General features: G+C 39.1%; 1 protein-coding gene across 1 annotated transcript; it reads right to left on the reverse strand.

The window, feature by feature from the left end:
* Position 1: 1 nt before the first annotated feature.
* Positions 2-27,999, reverse strand: LOC119410169 (lysophosphatidylcholine acyltransferase 1). The gene is made up of 14 exons (XM_037677081.1): positions 27,505-27,999; positions 13,827-13,966; positions 12,486-12,700; positions 6,658-6,770; positions 5,779-5,839; positions 5,441-5,499; positions 4,855-4,889; positions 4,234-4,288; positions 3,960-4,042; positions 3,678-3,803; positions 2,783-2,936; positions 1,250-1,348; positions 824-965; positions 2-702 (listed from the first exon to the last, which is right to left on the reverse strand). The coding sequence occupies exons 1-14, from the start codon at positions 27,625-27,627 to the stop codon at positions 470-472; spliced, it is 1,638 nt and encodes a 545-aa protein (XP_037533009.1). The 5' UTR covers positions 27,628-27,999; the 3' UTR covers positions 2-469.

A 27,999-nucleotide genomic window follows, 5' to 3' on the forward strand; every position in this document is an offset into this window, starting at 1 on the left:
TGTCTTTAAAGAAGGGAAATGATAGAAAGGTACAAATAAATGAAACACACTGATTTCAATAAAGAAAAAAATATATCTGGTTCATAAAGTAGGGCTTGTTTAGTCGTGGCTGTCTTGAGTTAAAAACATGCAGAATCTGTTTTATATTATATTACAGGGAAAAAGTGAAAAAACATCATATGCCCCAGGAGTAAGTGCTTGCCCTTCAAATATTCAAGAATTGTATCCAAAAGAAAAGCCATTATTTGGCATTATGACAATTCTTCCTAACAAAAATGAAAAGTAACAAACAGTTAAGGGCTGAAAATTATAAGTGTACGAACAGAACACCAATAAAAAGAGTAAACTTCAGTTTCCTAGTTGCGGTTAATGAAATGCAGTCCCTCCCTCACACATAACCAACCCGCTCTCAGCCCCATCTCACCAGGAGAGGAGCTGCTTGGGGTTGTCTTGATGTTTTCAACCTTTTCTAGTTGTGTTTCTTGGAGCGAGCATGCGTCGTGCCGTCGTGGTCCTTCGGGCTGAAGTCGGGGCAGATACCGTTGGCTGTTTTGCTCGTGGCAGTGTTTTGTGGGCTCTGGGTGGACGGGTTGGGCTGCGTCTGCTGACCGCGGCAGGGACCGTTCTGAAGGCCTGCGTTTTCCGTGTAAAGGTATTCCTCAGCAAAGTCTGGGTTCTCCTCCCCAAAACCTCGGAACTTATCTACAGAGACCACAAGGGGGAGCCAAAGACAAAGACAATATTAAACCCAGGCGTTTGACAAAAACCATATAGATTTAAAAATGAGAGTTGAAAACCCCACTGCAGTCCAGCTCAGACCTACCAAACGTAACTTTTCCTGTGTCATCAGCGTCGATGGCGGTGAACAGATGTGACACGTTGAGGTGAGCCACTCCTAAAGCCGTCTTCAGAATAGCTGCCAACTCGTTCTCTGTGACGGCCCCATCCTCCTCCGCCTCAAACATCTGGAGAAGAAAACGCTGCACAGCTGAAAGCAAGTGTAGATGTTGAACTAAAAACATCTTTCCAATGCAAACTGAAGCCAATCGTTTCGGTTCTAACAGAAACTACAAACCCTTTGATGGCATACGACCACCATCTTTCAGCAGGATTCCCCACGTGCACATTTTAACGTTATGAAAGGGAGACCTGAGCATGTCAGGAATGTGAGTGAACCATGAACTGATGATAAATGACAACATAAGCTCACAAAGTTCTGCCTGAGAGTGAGCATAAAAGTGACACATACCTTGAAGGCTAACTTCATGGTTTCCAGAGTTTTTGTGGGTCTGCATACAACAGATAAGGCTATCACAAATTCTCGGACATCCATGCTGAAATCTTCATGCTATAAAAGTTAAACACAAAGTCGAGTAAGCAGAAGTATTTACAGCAACTGTTTAGATGAAAAATCTGACTGCAGCTAAACCACATTAGGAGCTCGATTGGAGGTTTTACAGTCGACGCACTGCCGGGTAAAAAAGGTGTCGCCTATTATCAGCTTTAGTGTAGAAAAATGCTGCTGCTCTCTGAGGTGCTGAGAACAATTTATACACTGTCTGACACTTTCATCATTCAGTAGTATTTGTATAGTATTATGCATTATTAGTTAAGTAGTATTACGTTGTTGCTGAAAAAGTTGTGAAAATCTGGATGAAAAACAAGTGGACACTGATGTCTCTGAGGGGATGTGTGTTTATTATATATAGAGCCCAACCGATATATCAGTAGAACTGATATAGGCATTTGGGGACATATTGGTATCTGTGATAATTGTCCCATTATGTGCCAATATAAACACTTCTAATTTTCACCCCTAAAATGCTGGAACCAGCTGTAACTGTACAATGTATCCAGCAGAGGGCGCATGGAGACTAGTTTCAAGTCATGGCTGTTTACTTTACATTTCACTTTGATGTTCAGCACAGCTGAAGCAGAGAGCAGTACTGTGCTTTTTACTGAGCAGAGCATGGCAAGTTTATTTGAACTGATCTGTCAAATAAATCAACAATAATAAATAAACACTCTTCAATCCTCTAACCCGCTTGTCATTAGCTACTGCCTCTCAAGTGAGCAAGCTAACGTTTAGATAACCTAGCATAGGTTGGAGCCTTGTAAAACTTTATCCAGAACAATGAATCTAACGTAGAAGTAAAATATATATATCAGTGTTAGCAACGTTATTTTTGTCGTCCTCAAAGAAATGCATTGTTTGTCTGAAATCTTTAATTCTCTGCAAAGAAAAAAAAAAAACGCTATTACGGTCAATACTAATTAGGTCTTCACCATATGTGACTGTGTAAACAATAAACAGGGAAGGGTGTTTCTTTGTTTAATTTGTATTTATGTAACACTTGATGACTTTATAGTGAATAGTGGAGGATAGAAAATGTGAACGCACATTAGGAAGACTGTTTTTATGACCAGTGCATCACTTGTAAACCTAGTGTGGGACTAGGTACAGTGTGGATCTGATTAGCTTAGCTTCATGGTTGCTAATAGCTGCGCTAAATAAACAAGCCCCGCTCTACTTGCTGTTTACTTAAGATTCTTGGGGGTGGACAAAGCTAGAAAAACTCCTTCAATAGCCAAGCGTAAATTGACAGCATATAAAAACAGTATACAACAGACTTTGGTTACGTACTGAAGCTAAATCCTTCTTCTCAGTTCTGTATTTGTTGTGAACAATTTCATTTTTAAATGAGGCCAATTGAAACAGAACAACTGCAAAGCCAGTAGTGGCAGTCATGAATGTGAGGCAGAAGAGTTGTAGTGAGTTTACCTCATCAAAGAGAGCAAACATGTCACGAAGCATATCTGAAACTGGCACGTCCAGGAAGTGCGCAAAGTCGTCCAAGCCAAGCTTCTGTCCCTCCAGTTTCCTGGCTCTGTTCCCATAGTCCTGCAAAACCTTCTCGGAGTTCTGCGGTTTCAGCCTGTGACAGCAATAAGATGTTTAAATAAAAAAGGTGCAACATGGTGCAATATGTAAACATAAACAGTTAATAAATGAATAAAAATAAATAAAGAGTTATTTCTCCTCCACTTGTACATGCCACAAAGTCGTTCTCTGAACTGACGGGACAATTCTGTCAACTTCATGACTTTGGGACACTTTTAACTAAATTCCATACACATCCTTGTGATTTCCCACCAACTTCACATTTTATCACAATAAGTACCGTATTTTCCACCGTACACGTCACTCTGCCCTATAGGTCGCATCAGTCCAAATATGACTAATAAAGTGGAAAAATCCATAAATGCGTCACCTCGCCGTATACGTCGCATCTATTACGCATCACCGCTGACAATCAAAACGTGACTTAAAGGGTGAAAAATACGGTACTACTTGGCACTGCATGTCTCATTTGTGGAATGAGAGAAAGACAAACTTCTTCTTGTTGTTGTTTTCTGTTAAATGCCAAAGCACAGTTCTGCTACATCATGTGAATACAAAAGCACAAATGCCCTTATTTACTGATTAGAGACCCAATTTCAGCACCTTGTCTTTTGATACGTGTTCCTAAAATGCACAATGGACACAAAGATGGTGCTTCCACAAACTGAATCCCTGCCTAGATGCTGTTGCGCTGCTGGGAGTATTTTACACTCTTGTGTTTCTTACTTAGTTCCCTCTGAAAGGTGCATTCAACGAGAACATTTGATGAACTCACCCCAGCCTCCTGACGAGTCTGGCAAACTCCAGCAGACAGGTGTCGACTGGCAGCTTCAGCTGGCCCTCAGCCATGGCCAGCTGGCAGTCTTCAAATGAATAGTCTGTGATGGGCACGCCCAGAGCTCTGAGGGGGAGACAATGAGGAGACATCATCAGTGGGTGTAAATCATCCAAACCTCGGCCTGTAGAGCAAATACAGAAGCTGTGAGTCATGTGATGTTAAAATGTCCAACACAGTGTGTGCAACAAAGATGACAAAGTGGTCAAATGTGTGACTTACTTGGCCATGACTTGTCTCACATTGATAGCAAAGAGAGCAGGATTCTTTTTCTCCTCCTCTGACGGAGTATAAATGGGCAGGAACTGTAGAGGAAACAATCTCATGAGCTTTTCTCAACTTTACACAAACGCAAATAAATACAAATCAGAAAAAAAAAAAAAAAACACAACATGAGTGTTCACCCTCATTATCCTGAGTATACAGAACATTACAGGCACAAAAAGACCAGCATCATAACGAAATGTTACCTCTGCATGTGTGCGTGTGCGTTTACCTCGATAATAAACTCATTGTGTAACTGGCAGAGAGTCAGCCACAAGATTTCAAATCTGGATTGCAAAACACAATAAGCAATAAATAATTACAAACAAAAAGACATTCAAACATAGCAAACAAGAAAAAAAAAGTTTAAAAATTGGGAAAAAAAATGAGTAACTATTAAAACGTATTTATTAAAAAGTGTTAAAGCTCCATTAAACCTCAAGAAAACACTCATCTTAGAAAATAACCAAATCTAGAAACAAACGCGGTGAACAATATAATTTATAAATGAAGAAATGTTCGTTTCTCTGCTGCTCTGAACAACAAATGGTGACTGCATGTTGTTAGAAATCAGTTATACATTTAAACCTCTGAGCTTCGCTCTGTGTGCTCCGAATGAGCGGCAGCTGGATTTGTTAAAAGAGTTCACGAAAAATAAAACGAAAAGATCAATAAAACTTGAGCTTGTATAGGAAATATGTGCAAAAAATTAATTCTTAGATTAGATTTGGTTCCAACTTATCTTTAACGTTCTTTAAACAAAAAAAAGAAGCACATTTTCACCTTAGTGTGAAGGTTAACGTTTACATTAGACATGAATAAAAATAATTAACAAATAAGTTTGTGTACTTACGCTCCCGGGCCTTGCCACGTCCACGTGATTGAGTCCTGTTTAAAACACAAAGAAGATGACATCTTATTTCAGTCTTTACTATATGATTAAAAAATGTAAACTGTTCTTTTAAATCAAACATATTTTTATTTAAATTTTTGATCTCAATGTTTTACAAGTAATTTTTTTTCTAAATCAAGTTTAATTTTGGCAAATTGTGAATGTAATTTTGGCTTCATGGTCAGGACCTTTATGGAGAGCAGAAATGCTGCTGAGCCACCTTTTTTTTTTTATTTTTAAACAATTATTGATCTGCTGTGGTTCATGTCGCGTAACGAGTAACACACACCACAGGGCAGGGTGTGTTGGAGCAGAGAAACCTCTGAAACATGCAGGACACCCTGACTGAGCCTAACCTGAGGTATATTCACTGGTTTGTATTAAATTGACCAGTTTGTTATAAGGACCTTATTAGAGTATGGGGGGAGAATTAGATGACAGGGAAAGCTTTCAAATGTGAAACATATTCATTTATTATTAAAACAAGAATGTACGGTAATATCAGGAATAAAATAAAAATAAAGTCTTCCTTGGGTGGGTATCTTACCAGTTTATTAGGATACTTAATGACCACAGGCTGCACTGGGACAGCTGGGATGAAGGCCCCTACAAAAGTGGAACAGAAAAGATATTTTAACCAATTTCCCCAAATCCATAAATGAAGTAGTAATAAAAAAACAAACATGCGCACATACTGTTTACAAGTTTATGGCAGATATTTCATCAAACCCTAAGTTTTACAACTAAATTCAACCCAAACCAATTTGAAAGAAAGTGGGTCACTTCATTCAAAGTATAAGTTATAAAATGAGTGCATTCAACTTAAAACAATAATAATAATATAAAGGAAAAGAAATATGAGCTTAACAGCAGAACTGGAGCTACCTGGCTTAAAAGTGATGAGACAGGATCTATTTGTGCAAGTCCCCTCTGGAAATATCATGATCTAGAGGTAAAGAGAGGAAACAGACAATTTGTGTTTGAGCAGTATTTCCTCTTTAATGCTACGTTTTATCCGTAACATCAAAGCTTTGTTGTCTTTAAAACATGCAGATTATTTTTTTTGTTTTTTTACAGCAGAGCCAAAAAATAAATGAGTAGTAAATAAAGAAGAATCATGAAATGTTGAATTTTTAAAAAGACAGTTGTGTAGAGCTCTGTGGAAAGGCTTCAGATAAATGTCCAACCTGCTGTGGATAGCTCTTTGAATTACTGAGTCCAACAGAACCAATGAGTGCTGTCATCCTAAAACAACTGTAATCTCAAATTACAATGGTGCATGCTAATTGAATTTTAGTAATTTTACATTGTTGTCAGTTTTGTGTTACACTGTCTTTACATTGAAATGTATGGTTGCATGCAAGTGCAAGCAAGTAGATGTAGCAGCTAGCTGTGGCACTGACTGGAGCACAGCTGGTACTGCCTGGGTGCATTTACAGCAGGAGGTATTTTTTTCTCAAACAACCATGAGTGAAACATGACTTGATTACACCTTTCCCACAGAACTCAACTTCAAAATGGTTGGACAATCACTTTACTTTTTGTCCATTGTGATAATTTATCCTCATCAAGTATTCAACTACAAAATTGGTTCAGAGGAATCTCTTCAACAACATGGAGACTTGGCAAACCCATGAGTAGTTTGGTAAACATGATGCACAACAAATACATCCGCTCTGTGTTTCTTTAAAGACCTGTTGACCGTCAAGTGTGTCACCAAGCTGCAACACAACTACTCCTAAATTAATCTGCTAATCCACTTACCTGAGGCCATTCTCCTCCAGAATGGGCTCTTCGTTTAATCTCCTCCACAGTCTTCTTTCTGGAGTTCTGGTCTGATCGTGACACGAACACGGGCCGAATGTACTTTATCAAAGCTGGAAGCAAAAAGCAAAGAAGAGAACAAAGAAAAGAAGTTGCAACACAACAGTTACCTCAAAATAATATGTTAGTACTATGTTAATAATATGTTATAGCTCTTGATTTAGCCAACTAGTTTAATCTTAATTAAATTTCAGTAATAAAGCTCAATAATAAATAATACCCCAATAATAATAATAATAATATCTCAATTAAAAATAACATAAATCAATAAAAAATATATATATATCAATAATAAACCTCAGTAACAAAGTTAAAGGATGCTTATATAGACTACAAACACACACACACACCGGTATATACACACACAAACATACATATATATATACACACACACACATATATTTATATATATATATATATATACACACACACACACATATATATATATATATATATATATATATATATATATATATATATATATAAACAAACCGGATTCAAAGTTGAGACAATAAACAAATTGTGAATAAAAACTGAATGCAATGATGTGGAGATGGCAAATGTCAATATTTTATTCGTAATATAACATAGATGACAGATCAAAAGTTTAATCTGAGTAAATGTAAAATTTTAAAGGGAAAATATGTTGATTCAAAATTTCACAGTGTCGACAAATCCCCAAAAAGTTGGGACAAGTAGCAATAAGTGGCTGGAAAAAAAAAATCCACCGTTGCCAGCTGAAACCCTACAGTGCAAAGAGGAAGCCATTTCTAAGCAAGCTCCACAAGCTCAGACGTTTGCACTGGGCCAGGGGTCATTTAAAATGGAGTGTGGCAAAATGGAAGACTGTTCTGTGGTCAGATGAGTCACGATTTGAAGTTCTTTATGGAACACTGGGACGCCATGTCATCCGGACCAGAGAGGACAAGGATAGCCCAAGTTGTTATGAACGCTCTGTTCAGAAGCCTGCATCACTGATGGTATGGGGTTGCATGAGCGCTTGTAGCATGGGCAGTTTGCATGTCTGGAAAGGCACCATTAATGCAGAGAACTATGTTCAGGTTCTAGAACAACATATGCTCCCATCTAGACGTCATCTCTTTCAGGGAAGACCCTGCATTTTTCAACACGATAATGACAGACCACATTCTGCAGCAATCACAACATCATGGCTACGTAGGAGAAGGATCCGGGTACTGAAATGGCCAGAATGCAGTCCAGATCTTTCACCTATAGAGAACATTTGGCGCATCATAAAGAGGAAGGTGCGACAAAGAAGGCCCAAGACGATTGAACAGTTAGAGGCCTGTATTAGACATGAATGGGAGAGCATTCCTATTTCTAAACTTGAGAAACTGGTCTCCTCTGTCCCCAGACATCTGTTGAGTGTTGTAAGAAGAAGGGGGGATACCACACAGTGGTAAAAATGGACTTGTCCCAACTTTTTTGGGATTTGTTGACGCCATGAAATTTGGAAACAACAGATTTTTCCCTTAAAATGATACATTCTCTCAGTTTAAACTTTTGATCGGTGATTTGTGTTCTATTCTGAATAAAATATTAGATGTTGGCACCTCCACATCATTGCATTCAGTTTTTATTCACAATTTGTTTAGTGTCCCAACTTTTTTGGCATCTGGTTTGTATGTATGTATGTGTGTGGGTGTGTAAAACTGATAAATTTCAATGTTTCTGAAACTTTATAATTAACCACTGATTTAACAGCCAATCTAACCTTAGTGAACATGAAATAAAGTCATCACAACTGAGTAATATCAACACATGGCTCTGTGTGTGTGTGTGTGTGTGCACGTGCGTGTGTTCTTTCATACAGGATGTTCTTTAAAAGGGCTACGTGAGTCAGATGAAGCTCATATGTGCAACACAAATGGAAACAAGTCTGACTTCCTTCTGCAACAACAGTCTGAACCTGAAAACTGTTTCACAGGTTGTTTCTAGACTAATCTTAGATATATGCAGCCTTTAGTGTTTGTTTCCCATCTACAATCACACACAGTTCCAGCAATAACATATGTGTAGGAGCAGGTGATAAATAAATAAATTTGTGAAAGGGTATTAGGTCATCAGCTGTCTATATAGTAGGAACCTTTTCTTTGCGAGTCAGGTGTTCCACCCGAAAGGGGGAAACAGTTTTTTGACCGCTGAATATGAACTAGATGTTGTCAACAGATGGAAATGTTGAGGAAATATGTATTGCCTTTAATGGACACAGATGAAACGTAAAGAATAAATGGATTATCTGCAAACGAGCAAGGACGGCTCTGACTTTTAATTCATCTGACAAGGTAACAATCAGCACGTCAACAATACCCCGGTGTATCACCTCAGTGGCTTAAAGCATTGGCTTGGTCTCTACAATATGGTTTGGTTACAGCACTTTATAAGAACAATATTCACACTTCAGGTCTTAATGCTCTACACCAGTTTTTGCAGAGCTCCAGTTAGTTTTTGGTTGTTCAGATTTTAATTTATAACTGAGAGCCATTGCACACTGGTGTGAACAGTCCATGACTCTGAAGTGACATCATGTGCAGCGTACTGTGTGTATGAACGTAAAAAGGCATGCTGCACATCAGCGTGTGTGGATCATCTCTGAATTTGCAATCAAAGTAGACAACATCATTATCTGCCATGCATGCTTTGTCTTGTATTTACATTTGAGCTTGCCATGTTTTGCCTACTGCAGCAGAGAACTGCACTTCTGAACAGGAGCAAAACAAACTAAAGTATTGATCCCATCAAAAATAACCTGACACCAATGCTGATATCAAATGTTGGTGTAGATTCTCAGTTATTCCGGCACGGCAAATTAAAAGTTTCAAAAAGCAAAGCTACTGGACTACTATTCTGTAGGTGAAGACGTTTTACTTGTGGTATGGTATTTTCCTACTTACTAGAAGAGTTTTTCATCTTTAAACAAATAACTGCAAATGTTAGGAAGCCCAGAGTGAAAGTCAAGAAGTAAATGATTTCAGAAAAATAATGTGAGATGATGAAAAGAAAGAACTGATGTCAACAGCAAAGCAGCTGATAACAGGAAGAGATTACAGCTATGTCTAGCTTGAATCAAAAGACTGCATGCATGACTGCAGATGATCATGTCATAATGCTTATTCAGGCCTCCACTTTCCTGCAATCCAGGAAATTCTGGTGCAAAACTCATGAGTTTTTTAACCATAGTTTGACAGGCTCTATCATTTCTCAACTTAAGGATGGCATACAGCTGAGCGAGCACGTGTCAGAATAATGACATACAAATGAATGTTTAATTTGTTTAAATAAAGTCATTAACTGAGGGTAAGAAAGTTCAACCTTAGTAGTACACTTGACTGATGCTGATTCTGACAATCACCCCATAATGCAGACAAAAAAGTGAGTGCACAAATACTGTGTAGTTTCAATCTGTCATTGCAAGAAAGTGGTGCTGTTCTAACTTGGCTGAGTTTCCCACCCCCTGCAGGTAACAATGTGGTAAAGTGCTGACTTTAGTAGGTAGAACAGGAGGAGGAAAGATGGAGACTAAAATAACCCATAAACCTTGACTGCATGTCCTGCTGGGAGGGGCCTATGATCTGATGCCAACACTGGCACTTAGAAAGGTAACTTCACACGTAAGCTTGCTTACAGGATACGCTGTTTGTGTGCTGTCTGCAACTTAACATGGTCTGCTTGACCTGCAAGTGGCTCTTACTTGACCGACAAACCAGACCTACTTCCTATGTGAAACTCTCTCACATGTAAGTTTGCATAGAATGAAATGTCAAAACAGCAAAGATGAGGTTAACACGTCTGTAATCTAACCACCTGAAATACAGATACAGAAATGAGTCAGAGACTTCTGTTAAGCAGCCCAGCTGTCCACCTTATCATCATCAAACAGTGGTTCTTATCCAAACAAAAGTGGCTGTTGAGCAAGTGAAAAACTTGGGAAATGATTACACTAAATTCTAAGTTTATGACTGTTATTAGTTATTTCATAGGTTTTACAAAAATCTTTGGTTTTTAGTGCTATCACTGAAACAGAACAATCTGACTTCTCACTGTGTGTCATGCATAGTTTCCACATACAGAGGTTCTCCTTTGTGTTGCTAGTTGTCTGATCTTTGCCAACACTAAAGAAACAGATGTAAATATGTCTGCTCAGATTTATTAGGAATTTAGCTTTATAAGGGTGTTAAGTTATTTGAGGATGCACAGACCTGCATCAAAATGCACTGGATAACAAGATGAGTCAAGTTTAAACATGAATCATGAGGCCACAACTTTTAACTGAGAGCTTAGTGATTACAAAACTGGGATCAAATTGGATTTAAGTGCATTTTTAACAAGTTGAAAAAAAAAAGTTAATTTAATCTTCGGATTCAGTTAAGCTACACACACATTGTATTGCCAAAAATAATTGAATTCAGGTGTTCCAATCACTTCCATGGGAACAGGTGTATAAAAGCAAGCACTTAATGCGGACAGCTTTAACAAAAGCTTCATGGAGTGAGTGGCTTTCCATGGCCAAGCAGCTGCATCCAAATCCTGCAACATCAAATACAATGCAATGCATCGGATGCAGTGGTGCAAAACACACAACCACTGGACTCTAAACCAGTGGAGTTGTGTTCTCTGGAGTGATGAATCATACTTTTCTGTCTGGCAATCTTATGTATTAGTCTGGGCTTGGTGGTTGCCTGGAGAACAGTACTGGTCTGACTGCACTGTGCCAAGTGTAAAGTTTGGTGGACGGGGCTATGATGTAGGGTTGTTTACCAGGAGATGGGCTTGGCCACTTAGTTCCAGTGAAAATAACTCAGTGCTACAGCATACCCAAGACATTTTGGACAATTTCAAGCCTCCAACTTTGTGGGAACAGTGTGTGGCCTCGTCCTGTTCAAACATGATTGTGCACCATAGCACAAAGCTAGCTAAGTCCATGAGGACATGGATTAGCGAGTTTGGTCTGGAAGAACTTGCCTGGCCTGCACAAAGTCCTGACCTAAACCCAATAGAACATGTTTGGTCAGTGGAGACTGCGAGTCACGCCTTCTCATCAAACATCAGTGTGACCTCACAAATGCACTTTTGGACGACGGGTCAAAAATTCCCACAAACACACTCCTAAACCTCGTGTGAAGCCTTCCTAGACAAGTTGAAACTGTTATAGCTGCAAAGGGTGTGTCAACATCTTACTAAACCCTTTGCATTAAGAATGGAATGTCACTCAAGTTAGTATGAGGGTGAAGGGAGACAAGCAAACACTTTTGTCAATATAGTGTATATCATGTAACAAAGCAGAGAATGGCTTTATTTAGTTTCTTACAATATTGTCATGTTCATAATGAACAGCAGCAGATATGCAGTATGGTTTCTATAACTAAACAAAATGGAGTTCACACTGCGTCTTATTTATAATGCAGTAAAAATGTATATTTTATTTTGTAAATGTTAGAAGGTGCAAACATTTTTATTGAAAGATTTGACTATCTTTAGCCCTCACAGTGTTTGACTAACCTCGGTTGTTTCCTTAACAGCTTTAATAACTTTCTGATAGCAGCCCTTATCTTATGTCAATATTTGTCCTGATAGCAGCCACTGCTGCAGAACAGGCTTGCTTACCAGAGGAGAAATTTGCTCTAATAACTTAGTCAATATAAACTGTTGTTTAAAAGTACAAAATAATAAAGAAGAATAGGTTGATCATCATCATCATCCAGACTGAATGAAACTTGCAATAAATTAACAATGAGCTTTTCACTTACTGCCCCAGAGAGGAATATCTTTGCTTTCCGCTTTCATGACAATGGAGGACATCGTCATTGTAACTGGGATGGCATCAAAGTAAGACGAGTGGGGGCCCAGGGTCAGGATAGGTGCTTCTGTAGGTAATGCCCTTTGTCCTTTTACTGTCATCCAATGAAAACCTCCTGCAAACCACATGGCCCGCATGATGAATCTCAGAATGATATCCACCACCCTGGAAAGAAGATTTTTAAATTAAAAAAATAATAATATTCATAATGTGAAACAAATGCACCGAGTCCTGTACTGAGTATCATTACTAATGAACCCTACATCCACAACAGCAACATGAAAGACACACTCACTCACATATTCATGACTGACATATAAAAAGAACATTTGAGCCAAGTGACTTAGGCCTGTCGCGATAAACAATAAATCAATTAATTGCAGGATGAATGAAAATTATCGACCTCATTTTCATTTATCAGTTTTATCGTTTCTTCGTTCTCTCTTTCTAATGAAGATACTGGATGACAAGGCTCAACTCCAGTGCTCTTCACTGATCCCTCCCTTTCTCTTTTCTTTAAAATCCATTGTAACCATCCAAAATCGTGTTTTTGGATCAGTAATAGCAGCTAAGCTGAGAAGCTAAGCTACGAGCTAAGCTAACAGGCCAACCTTGGGGAAAAAACTCCGTCTTGTCGAAGCTCCAAAATTCATGGTTGAAACCCGTGCCTTCATCTAAAAAGTTGTTTTTCACTACAAAAAAAAAGAAAAAAAGAACAGAAAACTTGTTTACTGATTTTTTTACTAAAAGCTTTGTGTGACAAATGCTACGCTTAAGACCTCAAAGCACACCAAGCGTTTGCCATTCTGAGAACCAAAGAGAGACAGTCCATGTTGCATCAAGAGGCCTCCCTCCCATTTTTCTTAAAGAGACATGCCACATGCTCCCTCACTATCCATCCTTCAGTTCAAAACAGTCTTTATGCTGCCATCCAGTGGTGAAAAAAGGTACTACACACAAAAATGAATCAACATTTCTTCTTAAATTTGACATTACAAATTATTATCAAATTCCAAACAATATTATTGTTTATTGCAATTATTTCTTAAGACAATTAATCACCCAGCAAAATTTGGTATCGTGACAGGCCTAATGCGACTTTCTATCAATATCAGCTCTGACAGAACAGTAAATGGTCCATAACATTCTATAAAGTGACAATATGCCGAATTAGATGGGTTTAAACTTATTGATAAGCTATGTACTGCTTCACAAAGTACAAAAACTCTTACGCTAGATACACATCCGTAAAAAAAGAAAAAAAGAAAAATGAATAAAGAAAAACGCATACCTTCTCCAGAGGCACTGGGGTTCAACGGTGGTCTCGGAGCGCCCCACTGAGGCAATGAAGGCAAACGGCCATGCCAGGAGCATCATAAATGCAGCTATGAGGAGACGGATGGGAAATAGAGTGACTGTCATCACTGCAATCTGTTAAGACATAAAAAAACGGAGGGAAAAATGCATTAAGACAATAGTTTAAACTCATTTAAAGTTTCTGTTTTGGTTCTTATTTCACCTGAAGTTCAAGTTTTACTGCAGATTATGCAGTCATAGTTTTGCGTTAGATGTTCCAAAACTTGAAACCTATTATAAGTAAAATTTCCACAAACTACTAATTCCCCTTCAAAAATTGTCCATTAAATCCTTTTATGCCTTCTCTACTGCAAGGTCCAATTCTATTTTGGTCTTTGTTACTAGCCTCCACAGATTTGGCAAACATAAAACAGTCCTGGGGCATCACAACACACACCAGAATTGAAACTCTGGTATGTTTACCTGCAGCTAATACGCTTAATCAGCACTTTGCGAATTTGGTTAGTGGGAACACAAATGGGATTTTCCGGCCTCAGAGGAACAGTAATGCTTCACAGCAACATGGCTGTGCTGCCTTCAACTGTTTTAAAACACCAAAGGAGAAATGAAGGCAGATGTAAAAGAAAAAGCAAAGGGAGCTACAAAATGTAGCACTTGTGAATACAGTAGAGGAGGGCAAAGCTTTCTAACAAAGAAGTTTTGGAAGCAAATAATAACCTTTTTTTTGCTATTTAAAGTACAGTATACAACATTAGCAAAGTTGTATTATACCAAATTGTGGAGCCCATGTATAAACAAAGATTTATTGTGATATTAATGATTCTTTAATGGAGGAATCTTTACAATTTTAGCAGTTTACCTAAGAATCTAAGGGAACCCCAGATAAACCCAGGTAAAATCATCAGGACGGTAAAGATTTACACTTCTAGTATGACAGTTAGCTACTTTAAAAGAGACATACATTTTTATTACATTTACATGAATAAATCAAAATAAAACATATCAGAACTCCACTATCACCATCAGAAAAGGATTGCACTCTAAGAGAAGATGGTTACTTGAGTTTGTACTTCTGAAATGTTTTTTTTAAACATGCAAAAAAGGCCATTTGATTTTTTTCTTCTCTTTTTTGAATTCTTTGCTTTATGATGCAACTGTGTTAAAATAAGAAATCTGAAAACTGTAAGAAGAAATTAAATGAGTTAAGAAATTAAATCAGAACTAAGTTTCCTGGCAGGAAATTACCTTGTATGCCAATCATTTAACCAACGATCTCAAAAACTTTGTTAGCACTAAATATTACTCTCAGGTACTACCAAATTAATATTTATTTTAATATTTTAATTTTAATTTCTGCATTTGTCCTTTATTGTTCAGCACTTGGGAAATAACCTGTTATTTTCAAATGTATATACAAACAGACCACAGTTAGTGAGGATCCACAACTTCTCCTCCTCCTCCACCATAACCCTCAACACTGGCTCTCCTCAGAGATGTGTGTTGAGCGCCCTCCTGTTTACTCTGCTCACGTATGATTGTGCAGCTACCCATCTAGACTGTCACATTGTAAAGTTTGCAGATGATACAGTGGTGGTGGGATGCATCACAAACAATGATGAGTCCAGCTACAGACAAGAGGTGGAACACCTGGAGAGCTGGTGCAAAGAGAATAACCTTCACATCAATGTGAAGAAGACAAAGGAGATGGTTGTGGACTTCAGAAGGAACAAAAACATCTACTCCCCCCCCCCCCCCCCCTGAACATAAGAGGATCTGCGGTGGAAGTGGTCTCCAGCTACAAGTACTTGGGTGTACACATGAATGACAACCTCAGCTGGAGCAACAACACCACCAGCCTGATCAAGAAAGCTCATCAGAGACTATACTTCCTCAGACAGCTGAGACGAGCTGGTCTGGGAAGCTCAGTCCTCACCTCCTTCTACAGGTGTGCAGTGGAGAGCATCCTGTGCTCCAGCATCAACGTGTGGCATGGAGGCTGCACAGCTGCAGAAAGAAAAGCTTTGCAGAGAGTGGTGAAGGCTGCACAGAAGTCTGTCGGGAGTCAGCCTCCCCACCATCACAGACATCTACATCTCCAGATGCAGGAAGAGAGCCACCTGCATCATGAAGGACCCCACTCACCCAGCACACACACTTTTTGCCTTGCTCCCCTCAGGAAGGAGGTTGTGGAGCATTAAGTGTAGAATCACTAGACTGAGGAACAGCTTCTACCCTGAGGCTGTTAGACTTATGAATCTAACCAGAATAATCACTGTGAAAAAAAAAATCACATCATGTTGCTGTTGATCTGTTTCAATGTTGATGTGTTCATGCGTGCTCATCTGCTCACACGGACTCATGTTTGTGCTGATGTTCGACGTAATGTTTATGTTATGAGTGCTTGGTGTATATTTAGTTGATGTTTTTCTTAGTTCATATGTTAGATGTTATTACTGTTTTTCTTTTACATTTTGTTGTTGGATGTAACTGGGACCCTGTTTCTCTCCACCACATGTACCATGAGGTGCGAATGACAATAAAAGAAACTGACTCTGACTGTGACTTATATGTTGTCTGTCTAAAACAGGGCTCTCTTGAAAATGAGTCCTCATGACTCAATGAGACTAACCTGTATAAATAAAGGTTGAATAAAAAATGTGCTATATAAATAAATTTGACTTTGACTTAATATCTGTAAAACTGGCTGAATTATAGTGGTGCTTGAAAGTTTGAAAACTTTAGAATTAACCACATTTCTGCATAAATATGAACAAAAACATAATCAGATTTTCACACAAGTCCTAAAAGTAGATAAAGAGAATCCAGTTAAACAAATGAGAAAAAAAAGTATACTTGGTCATTTATTTATTGAGGAAAATAATCCAATATTACATATTTGTGAGTGGCAAAAGTGGACACACTGTAAGCACCACTGTATAATCATTTTAGTGTGCTAAGGTCAATTAGCAGTGGTGGCTATAATTTATTGGTCCTAGATGTTCATACAATGAATACATTGTTTATTAAAATGTGCCATTAGTTCATGAAATATTTTACTTTAATGAACGGAGGCAATAATTAAAATGGGGTTTATAATGTAGAAAGTCAACTTGCAACATACCATCCATGACCACACCCAACATTTGGTCACAGATGGATAAACAGGGATTCATAGTTGCCAGTTAGAACTTTGTTTCAACGTTTAGTGACTTTTCAGAATAATTTAATCTTTTTTAAGTAATAAAAAAATTAACTTTTTTTTTGTTTTGCATTACACACATTTGTTTTAAGCACAGAGAAGAAAGAGCTGAAGTGGATTCATTAATGTGATGACAAAAACACAGAAGCACTTCAAATATAAAGGACAAACAATTGGGGGTGACTGAAAATATGAAAGATATATTTAATATACTGACATGTAACAAAACAATTGCATCTCCCATCATTTTCATGTCATTTTTCTCCAACAGCCAGAGGTACAATATAAAGCAGAGATAAAACACTGGATGTCACACAAATTGTTGAAGTGGCACATGGCCCTTTTGGTAATGAATCCTCAAACAGGTCTACAGAAAACAGTTGTCATAAAGTACAAGCGTAGACACTGTTGACACACAGATGGTAGCAGTTATCAGTTCTACTCTGATGATAATTAGTCTGCATTTTTAAATAATGCATGTGAACTAAAAGGATTTGAACATGCACATAAATATCAGCTGTAATGGAAGTTTTACACCTCAGTGTAGACCAGTAATGTACTACAAATAGGGAAATTAATTCCCAATGTCCTCTCAAACTGCAATGAACAGCTGTTCGGCTTCTGACAACAGAACGATTAGAACAAAAAATGCTTTTTTTTTCAGGAATATAGATGTTTGTCTGCAAATGCCAAAAGAGGAAGAAGCTGTGCTAACTTTAAAAAAAGTGACGAACTGAAAGTATGAACTGTGTACTTTACTGGTGGAAGACAGATTTGTAAGAGCTTCCTGTTTTTAAATGCTTATGTTTAAAAGTATTTTAATTGTTTAACCTGTGTTTAAGGTCAAAGAGAAATGGCTGCAGTGTTTACAGTCACAGTCATAGTTGATTGATTGACAAGGTCACAGTTTCTTTGATGAATCATTAAATCCTCATGTATACATTTGGCCACAATTACGTCACCCAGGTTCCATAGTCCTCTACTCAGACATGTGAAATTGTACGTACTCTCAGACCGCAAGGAACCCGCTCACCACCATTTGCAGAAGTTAATCTTTTGTTTCTTTTCATAGGCATTACTGTAGCAGTTGGTACACCTCACCACATTATTATTATTATTTTTTAGCTCCTACCTCAAAGAAGATGGAGGGGGAAAGAGGGGAAAGAGCCTGAGCCTGAATGTGAGGTTGAAAGGTACAGACTAGATATAGTTGGGCTCATCTTAACGCACAACATAGGCTCTGGAACATACCTCCTTGAGAGGGGCAAGACCTTAACCTACTCTGGAGTTGCCCATGGTGAGAGGCGCCAAGCTGGTGTGCCCCCTGACTTGGTGCAGACTTGAGTGTTCTGTTATTGGACTTCTGTGATAAGTCATGGTTTGTCCATCAGGAACACCATTTTCTAACATAAGGGTGTCCATAAGTGCACTTGGCACCAGGACATCCTAGGTTGTAGATCAGTGATTGACTTTATAGTTGTTTCATCTGATTTGCGACCATTTGTTTTGTACACATGGGTAAAAAGAGGAGCTGAGCTGTAAACAGATCCACCACCTGTAGTGAGTTGAATCAGATGGTGAGGGAAGATACCGGACAGACCCGGTAGACCCAAATGTGTAGTGAGGGTTTGCTTCAACCACATCCCAGCTGAGGCAGGGAACATCGAGTCTGAGTGGGCCATATTCCGCACCTCAATTGTTAAGTTGGCTGTTTTGAGTTGTGGCCACATGGTTGTAAGTGCTTCTTGTGATGGCCACCCTTGAACTCGATGGTGAACTCCCCAAGGCTGGGCCTTGCTGGCTGGTGAGACTCCGGAGGTAGCTGAGGAGTACCGGAGGCTCAAGCAGTCCACAACCTTGGCTGTTGCAGAGGCAAAAGCTTGGATGTGGGAGGACTTCGGTGAGCCCTTAGATAGAGACTCTTAGTTGGCTCCAAGAAGATAACCATCAGTCGGCTGAGGAGGGGAAAGCAGTGGTTTTCCCAACACTGTGTTCAGTGAAGGTGGGGTGCTGTTGACCTCAACCAGTGATGTTGTTGGGAAGTGGAAGGAATACTTTTTGGATCTTTTCAATCCCATGCTCTTCCATGGAGGAAGCGGAGTTGGGGAACTTCGGGGCTGCTCTGTCCATAAGATGTTGTTTACCTGGCTTGTACATGCTGTCACTCCTTTGCTTAATGTAGCTTAAAACACTGAATGAATTGGAAAAAAAGAACTGAGGGGAATTTTATTAAGTGAATAATTGATCCAACATCGCTCTCTTCGACGTCCTCCTGCACCGCCGAGGTGTATGCTCTTTTCGGAACCGTCCACCTCTGGGAGGGAGGATAGCTTCTCCTCACAGGAAAAATAAAAATAAAAACTTGGTTGTTGTGTAACCAAAATAAACACAAGCAAACATTATCAAGAACGTGGATTTACCTGCTGTAGCATTGCTCGAAGGCTACTGATTACCACTGGAGTAGAAAGCGCGACATCATCCTCGTCAGTGTTGGTTCGCTCAGCAACCGATGTCGAGCTACAGATGAAGCGTCCCATTTGGCGACAAATCCGTCCATTCGTTTCCAAAATCCAGCTTTAAGTTTTGTTGTTACTGGGTTTTCAGCCCAGAGGCAAGTCCTTAGAGACAGCTTTCCCAGGCAGCACGCATGTGCATTAGGTGAATGCACAAAATTCACAACGCCAACTAATGACCTGGCATGGCAACTACAGTGAACTTGGGGTGGTTTTCTGCAGTTACATGTAAACATTGAATATGCACGGTGTCAACACAATTTTTTTTTCTCAGAAAAAAAAAAAAACTGTTTCCCCACCGTGTCCGTGTAAATGGGGCCCTAGATTACTTAACATGGTAGGGTGCTTATCTAGTCCAGGATTTTTGTTGACCAGGGGGTGGGGGAAGGTGGTGTTTGTGAACTGCTAACATTGCGGCCCTGTTTAACGATGGGACAGCCATCCCTGTGTTACCTTCGTGTCCTGTGGGGAAGGGTTTATGGGTCCCCACATCCACTATTGAACATTTTTATGGAGAAACATTAGTGATAAGCATGCTCACACAGGTGTTTAGATTCAGGTGTTTATCAGATACACACTCAGTTGGGTTGTGGTGTCCATCAAATATATATTGTATTACCATGTACAGTATAAAATACTTTCTAATGATCTTATAAGTATCATTATATAAGTTGTTTGTTGTTGTGGTTTCTTGGTTTTGTCAGGGTTTTTTTTTTCTCTTTCCGCAGGTCTAGAGGCAGACTTCAATGATGTTGATTTGTGTTCTCTTTATCCCTCTCTCTCTCCTCTATTCCTATCTCCTTCTTTACATTTTAACTCTTCTCACACTTTTCTGCTTTGTTGTCTTCTTTGTTTTCCGTCCCTGTGTCCATTACATCTGAAACAAACCCAAAGCATATTCTAATAAAATTTAATTTATATATCAAGTGGAGCATTAAGGCCAGCCATAATGCTCTGCTTGTGAAAGTAAATCTGTTGGGCATCACTTTGACACTCAGACAATAATTCTAAGTGTCACAATGCCGGACAGGACAAGGGGAAAAAAAAAAAAAAAAAAAAAAAATGATGGGACAGCCATAAACAATGAACTGTTTGGCCATAATGACCATCGTTACATTTGGAGGAAAAGGGGGAAGCTTGCAAGCCTGAGAACACCATCCCGACTGTGAAACACGACGTGGCAGCATTATGTTGTGGGGCTGTTTTGCTGCAGGAGGGACTGGTGCACTTCACAAAATGGATGGCATCATGAGGAAAGAACATTATGTGGAAATAATGAAGCAACATCTCAAGACAACAGCCAGGAAGTTGAAGCTTGGGTGCAAAGGGGTCTTCCAAATGGACAATGAACCGAAGCATACTGCCAAACTGGTTACAAAGTGGCTCAAGGATAACAAAGTCAATGTTTTAGAGTGGCCATCACAAAGCCCTGATCTCAATCCTATCGAAAATTTATGGGCAAAGCTGAAAAGGCATGTGTGAGCAAGGCAGCCTAAAAACATGGCTCAATTCCACCAGTTCTGTCAGGAGGAATGGGCCAAAATTCCTGCCAACTATTGTGAGACGCTTGTGGAAAGATATCCAAAACGTTTGACACAAGTCATACAGTTTAAGGGAAATGGTACCAATAAGTGTATTTAACCTTGAACTTTTCAGAAAGGTAAAAAAAAAAAAAAATGCCTTAAAAAAATTCTCACTTTCATTATTCTGGCATTTCGCAAGTAGAAAATAAATGGTAATCCTAACTGACCTAAAACGGGAAAAGTTGATTCTGATTTCACATCTGACGGTGTGAAAAAAAATGCATGTCTTTTTAAATAGTGTATGTAAACTTCTGGTTTCAACTGTAAATGCTGGAACATGGCTTTAATGTTTTATACTTTTATTATTATTATTTCATTTTAGAATGATTAACTTAAACCAATGAAAAATGGACCTCATAAGTCTTTCTATATTAGAAGGCAGGAACTAGGGATGTGCGATATGGCATAAAATTCATATCACAATATGTATAGTGAAGGGCAGCGATAACTATATATATCACAATATATTTTTGGTATAAAACTTGCAATAGCAATGAAAAAAGCATAGGGTGTCCTTTTGCCATCATTTATTTTGAAAATAGCTATACCACAAAATAATCCCAATCAAGAAAATTCCACTACTAGGTACAGAGTTTTTAAATAATAAACAAATCAAGTATCATGCTTCTTTCTTGTAGTGCAAAACAGTGCAAAAAATATCAAATGTAGTTTTAGCCATATGTTTTGAACAAAAGAATATGTTGTTAACTCTTAACATCTAAAAAAGTTAAGTCTGGTCCTCTGGACATTACAAAAAAAAAAAAAAAAAGCAAAACAACAACAACAAAATGTAGAAACGTTTCGTCTTTCATCTGGAAGACTTCTTCAGTCTGAGGTGCTGTATTCAGCTCAGTCTTATAAATAGCATCTTCTCATAGTGGAACAACCAGTTTGCTGCTGACAGCCAAAACCAGCTGCTCACATGATCAAGAAGGGCCATCAGCCTAATGATGGATCATTAGCACACTGATGGCTGTTTACTATTCACAGAGGGCTGAGTGATACTAGCAATAACAGCATTGTAAGAGGGGGACAGTTGAACACGGAGGCCTCCACCCCTGTTTAAAGATGGACAATTTCTTTTCACAAAGATGGCCTCCTTTACTCCTCTCTCAAACTATTGATTCTACTTTTTGTTGTTGTTGTTTTGCTTTGTTTTGTTTTTTTAAATGTCCAGAGGACCAGACTTAACATTTTTTTAGATTTTTCTACCTGGATTATTGAGCATGCACCAGGATATTAACTCTTAACAGTTTCTAATATTCTCACTTGAGAAATGAACAGCAACAGAGCAGCAAGTGCACACTGAAAACACTTAACCCTCCAACCCTCTAGTGGGTGTCTTCTTCCACTTTAAGGTGAGCTGACACAAAATGGCGACCAGTTTCCTTGGTGGCTTTGACCAGAGGGTCTCGCAGTAAAATCACACAACACAGCATTCTTTTCACAGATCAGAGAGCAGGTTTCTCTAAAGCTGACCAACGCTTAAGTCTCCAGTATACGTTTGCGTATGTCCGTTCACGCGTACGTACGCGTGTACTGTACGCAAAGGGTTCATACTTCATACTCGAGCGTTCACCCCGAGTGGCTGCAGAGCAGCTCCACAGACAATGGGCGTTTACCTTCGGGACAAATAGAGGTCACCGATTGGTCATTTGCTGACACGCCTACTGGATTGATTGACGTCAGAAAAAAAAGCGGAAAAAAAAAAAAAAAAAGAGCGCTGGCAGCCTCAGCCGCAGCGGTGTTCCGTGTTTATATGTTGTTAATAAAAAAGATCTAAATTTAATTAATTTATTTTTTTTTTAAAGGGAGCGCTGATCCTGCAGCCCACACATCAGACCAGCCAACCAGGAAATCTCCAGACCCTCCCGCAGCCATGCTGGATGCGAGTTTAATTCGCTCGTGACAAATTCCTTCATTTCTCACCAATTCAGTCATGGCATCAACGGAGGAGGAAGAGATCGTTTGCCTCTTGGCAAAAACAAAAAACAAAAGAAAAGGCCAGTTCAGGGATGAAGAAGGGGAATTTTATACATTGGTGTCGCATACAAAACAGTCCGTCGCCGGGCAGTTTATTGTGCGACACCGCGCACGCGGTCGTAAAAATTGAGCTTTGCATGGACATGCCCTGGGGGGTACGCTCGTACCTCCGCATACGTATGTGCATACCTCCGCGTATGGACGTACGCGGGAGTATACTGGGGGCTTTACTTTGACTTTCAACGGAAAAAAAACAACTTTCGATAGAACACAGCGTTTTGCGCATGTGTCCGAATACGGCAACACTACGGCAAGCTAGTTAGCTTGTAGCTTCGAGACTTAGCTCTCCAAGAAAAGACTTACACCACTTACACAGTTTTCAACTCAAAAAGTAACAATTAAACTGACAACTCTGATTTTACATCAGACACAGCATTACTGTGGTTAGCCAGCCGGTAGAATACAGATCTCTATCATAGGCTAAATGTCTATCATTTCTACTGTGTACCGTATATATCGCGTAATCCTAGCAGGAACAATTGCTTCTCTAGTGCCACTGTTGTCCGATCATTATCTTCTGATTCAGTGCAGTCAAACAATGGTATTTGAAGGCTATTATCATGCATGTTTGTGTTTCTGCTCCAACACACTTGATCTGAATGTATTTAATCTAGAATCCCCAATTTATCGTTAAGCACTTTGGTAACAGTTTGCTTTAAATGTTCTATAAATAAATTTGACTTGACTTGAATGAATGAGCGATTAACAGGATTATGTAGAACATGACCTGCTGAAAAGCATCAAAACCGATAAATCATCCACGATAGTAACAAAGTCCATGCTCAATAATCCAGGTATACAATCCAACATTTTTCAGTCAGGTCATCTGGACAGTTTCTTTTTTTTTTTTTTTTTGTGCTGGAATGTTTCGCCTTCGGTCCGGAAGGCTTCATCAGTCAAGGAAACACACAACAAAACTGATTCTTCCCCCATTCGCCCCGTTCCGCTTTGGAGTAAGCTGTTGGGGGAAGAATCAGTTTCGTTGTGTGTTTCCTTGACTGGTGAAGCCTTCCGGACTGAAGGCGAAACGTTTCAGCACAAAAAAAAAAAAAGAAACTGTCCAGATGACCTGACTGAAAAATGTTGCATCCATGATAGTGCATCCTCGAGGACCAATACCAGGTACCATTTTATAATGACTTACCATTTTCATTGTCTTCATTTGGCTTTGATACGTAAGACATTCTATTTTTTTCACCTTAAGCTTCAATAAAAGGGTCAAGTAGGACCAAATAGTGACTCTCCCTAGGTCACTTTTTGTATCTGTAATAAGATACTCTCTCATAGCTGCTAGCTGAACAGTGCCATTCATAAAACAGGGCTTTAGCATAGGGTGTCTCACACTGTTGCATTCCATTTCATCAGTTTACTGCACAAAATGTTTCTCAAACTATTCTTTAAGGTAATATTTTTTCCAGTTAATATACAACGTGAGATAGTTTAGATATTTTAAAGTGGGGTTCTGTGGAAAGGTTATGAAGAGCATGACTCCTGCATGTTCTAGATAGTTTTTTGAACATTTACATGGATAAATAAGAGTTTAAAGGCTTTTTCATACTGTGTGAAGAAGTGAAAATGTCAACTCTTGCTGACATAGTTGTGGGATGTTCTTTTCAGCATAAACCATTTTTTTCTCCACAAGAAACTGCAGCATGAAACTCCTGGAAGCCGCTTCCCTCAGAATGTCCACTTCCCTGTAGATTGTTGCTTCCCTTACTACAACCAGTCGTTTTTATTATACAGACCAAGACAGTAAACATGATTTGCAAATTTGTCACAAATGGATTTCCAGTTTCCAACAGACGATGCACATAACAAGCAAATGTAGTGAACGTGTCTCAACTCTGCCTTTTGTTGTAATAGTTGTAAAGATTGCATTTTGTGACAGATCAGCCAGCTGCCACTCTGCACAGGAGTTAAAGTGAAATAAGAGGATTGTAGTCCGCCCACTTTTCCACATAAACACATTTACAATGAAGTTCTAATTAATCACAATATTTAAAAAGTACCCCTGTGAGAAGACATTCTGCATGGATCTTGTGCACAAAACAGGCTCTTAGAGCTCTAGTGAGAACAAAATGACTTTTTTTTTGGTCACACAACTCCGTCAGAGAGAACATCTTCTCCAGCTCTATTCAGACCAGACTGACAAGATAACAATTAGTCCAAGCTTGAGAATTAGAATTGAGAAAGCTCCTCGGATGAGAAGCGAAACGTCTTCTGTTACAAATAAAGTCCAGTTGTTTTGATCTTGAACTTGTTTGAATTCACACAACATGGTTATTCTGGCAGAAATAGATTCTTGCTAGAAGTAGTTACCAGAAGTGCTACAATTAACTGTTGCTTTAGTACAACTTGCATGAAAGCAAAGAATTCTGTAAATAATGTAATGCCAAGGTGGAAAGGCAGTGGAAAGGTTAAAAAACAATAATGAACAGCTATGATTCTGGATTTGGTGTGTCTCATGTTGTCAAACACGGCATAAAATATGTCTGTTGTTCAGCCTGAATAATAAAAGTTACTAATCCCCAATGTAATCTACTTTTGTCACTTAATAGGCAGACACACACAGAGCAGAGGCAAAATAGTTTAATATGAAAGATGAATTAATACTGCAGTCAAAATGTTCCTTCCTTCCACAGTTTTACTGTCATCAGGTGGCTACGGCACAAAACGTTTGAAACAAAACAGCAGCTTTTCTGAACACTAAACACGGGTGTTTATTTTATGCAGCCTTTATTAGCTTAAAATAAAATTTTACGTTAAACAACGTAAGAAAACTGTAACTGCAGGAGGTTTGAGCACCTGAGCATCAGTGTTGTCAGGATCAAGTTTTTCTGGAGTTGATCTAGTTACCGTCATGTAACTAGTAATTAAAACCTACTCATTCTCTGCCATTATCGTCTCTACAGTCACCATCGCTTTGCAGACTGATGATCAGTGAAGCACCTTCGAATTTCTTTATGTGAGCTTGACTTTTTTTTTTTTTAATAAATGGAGTTTTTTGTGATTTTGCTCCTCTTTTTTCCAAAATATCTTGGTAAATTCAGGCAGGTCTGAAGCAAGCATTTGCTTGTTTGTTGTTCTTGCCAACAACATTATAAAAAAAAACATGTAGCTTACAAAAGTATCGGTAACTGAACACTGCCTTGTTTATAACGGGGAGTCCCTCCACATTGGCAATGCATACAGGACTTTCACATTGTTTTTATTTGATGAAATCGATGAAAGCACTTTGAATGCATGTCAGAATTTATTTAAATCAAACTCAGAGCTCTCAAACTTTAGAGAGGGGATACACACTTCTCTTTTCAAGCCATTAACTTGGAGACAATGAGCTGAACCACAAAAAGCTCGTAATTACAGTCTCATGTGTTCACCAACAGATTATAATGAGTGTGCAACCTTGTTGTACTATCTGACCAGAACACCACATTTATTGTCACTTAGCAACATCCATTATATAAATATTTTAGGTGTGCTTTTGGTGCAACAAGCTTCACAAATACATCTCAACAGTAGAGCCAAGCTGTGTCAAGCTTTAAGTGCTCTGCAGTGACAAGTTAGAGGCAAATGATGGTGTCCACTTTCAACCTGGCTTCCACCATAAATAACACCAAATGCTGCAAAGCTACACATTTGTAGTCTTAAATAAATTGTGATGGGATGCAACCATTTCAAACACCTCAATAATACACATTACATGAAAGTGATGATGAAAAGACAAAGTGTCCCCATCATCTAGTTCCCACGTGTTGGCTGGGTGAGCAAAACCTGCAAAGCCAAAAAGGGAACCCTACACATGATTGAGCATTGGTCATTGTTTAAAATAAGCGTTGTGGTTAACTGTTGCACCAAAGTGTGAACTCCACACAAGCGTGTGATACCAAAAAAAAAAAAAAACAGCTAAAAGAGCAACAAGCTAGGCCCTCCTCTGAAAGGCGGCTATGCTCTCATGGTTCTAATGGTTTAGGAGACTGAATATAGGTGTGTGTAAAATGAGTTTTGTACAGCAATTCAGGTGAATAAAATATATTTAACATTACCGAGCAGCTAAACGATGGAAACACACAAGCGAGGCTGTGAACGTAGCTACACGGAGCTGAAGTAGTAACGTGTGTTTAGCTGATGTTAGCCGACTAGCTTGAAGCAGCCCAGCTGACTGGACTGAAAGAGGAAAAACTGCCCGGTTACACGATGATGACACACAGTCTCTGTCGCACGGAACTGTCCGTGTCCGACAAGCAACCACAACATTGTGTCAGCATAAAGGTGCAGGATGAACCTAAATCACCCCCGTGCATGCAAACCTACCTTTGCCTTTTCCATTGGTGTGAATTTCAAGACGTGCACAAAAGGGTTTCTGATTGGGGGAGGCTGGTCCATTTTCTTTCCATCTCCTTCAATCGCACAATGTCTGCTACTCGGCAACCTCATGTTTAGATTAGTTAAGGCTGCTGCTGTTCTTATCTGTCTTTTTCTTCTTCTTCTTCTTTTTGAAGTGAACTGATTTTACCCAGTGGAAAGTCCTCCTTCAGTTCTGAGCAAAACGCCTTTTGCCTCCGTCTTGGATAAGCTAATTGAAGCGGCAGTGCAGGGCTATTAACGTTATCTTCCTTTCTTGGTCAGCATGGAGGGATAATGGTTGGCTCAAGGATTAACAGGGGGTATCTGAAGTCTCCGATAAATATCTGTCTGTCGGTCTCCACTGCGCAGGTCGCCTTCCTCTTCAGCCAGTTCCCCAACCAGACCTGCCTGTTAGCTCTCTGGATGCTAACGGAAGCGGATCGCTCACTCTCCTCCAGCAGG

Source organism: Nematolebias whitei, chromosome 5 (genome assembly GCF_014905685.2).
Source record: "Nematolebias whitei isolate Nwh7 chromosome 5, NemWhi1, whole genome shotgun sequence".
Taxonomy (NCBI): Eukaryota; Metazoa; Chordata; class Actinopteri; order Cyprinodontiformes; family Rivulidae; genus Nematolebias; species Nematolebias whitei.

Coding starts and splice junctions, on each gene's coding strand:
- LOC119410169 (XM_037677081.1), bottom strand. CDS start 27,627: ATGAGGTTGCCGAGTAGCAGACATTGTGCGATTGAAGGAGATGGAAAG. Junction 4,043..4,233: donor ACAATGAGTTTATTATCGAG/GTAAACGCACAC, acceptor TTTCCTCTACAG/TTCCTGCCCATTTATACTCC. Junction 703..823: donor CACAGGAAAAGTTACGTTTG/GTAGGTCTGAGC, acceptor TGGTCTCTGTAG/ATAAGTTCCGAGGTTTTGGG.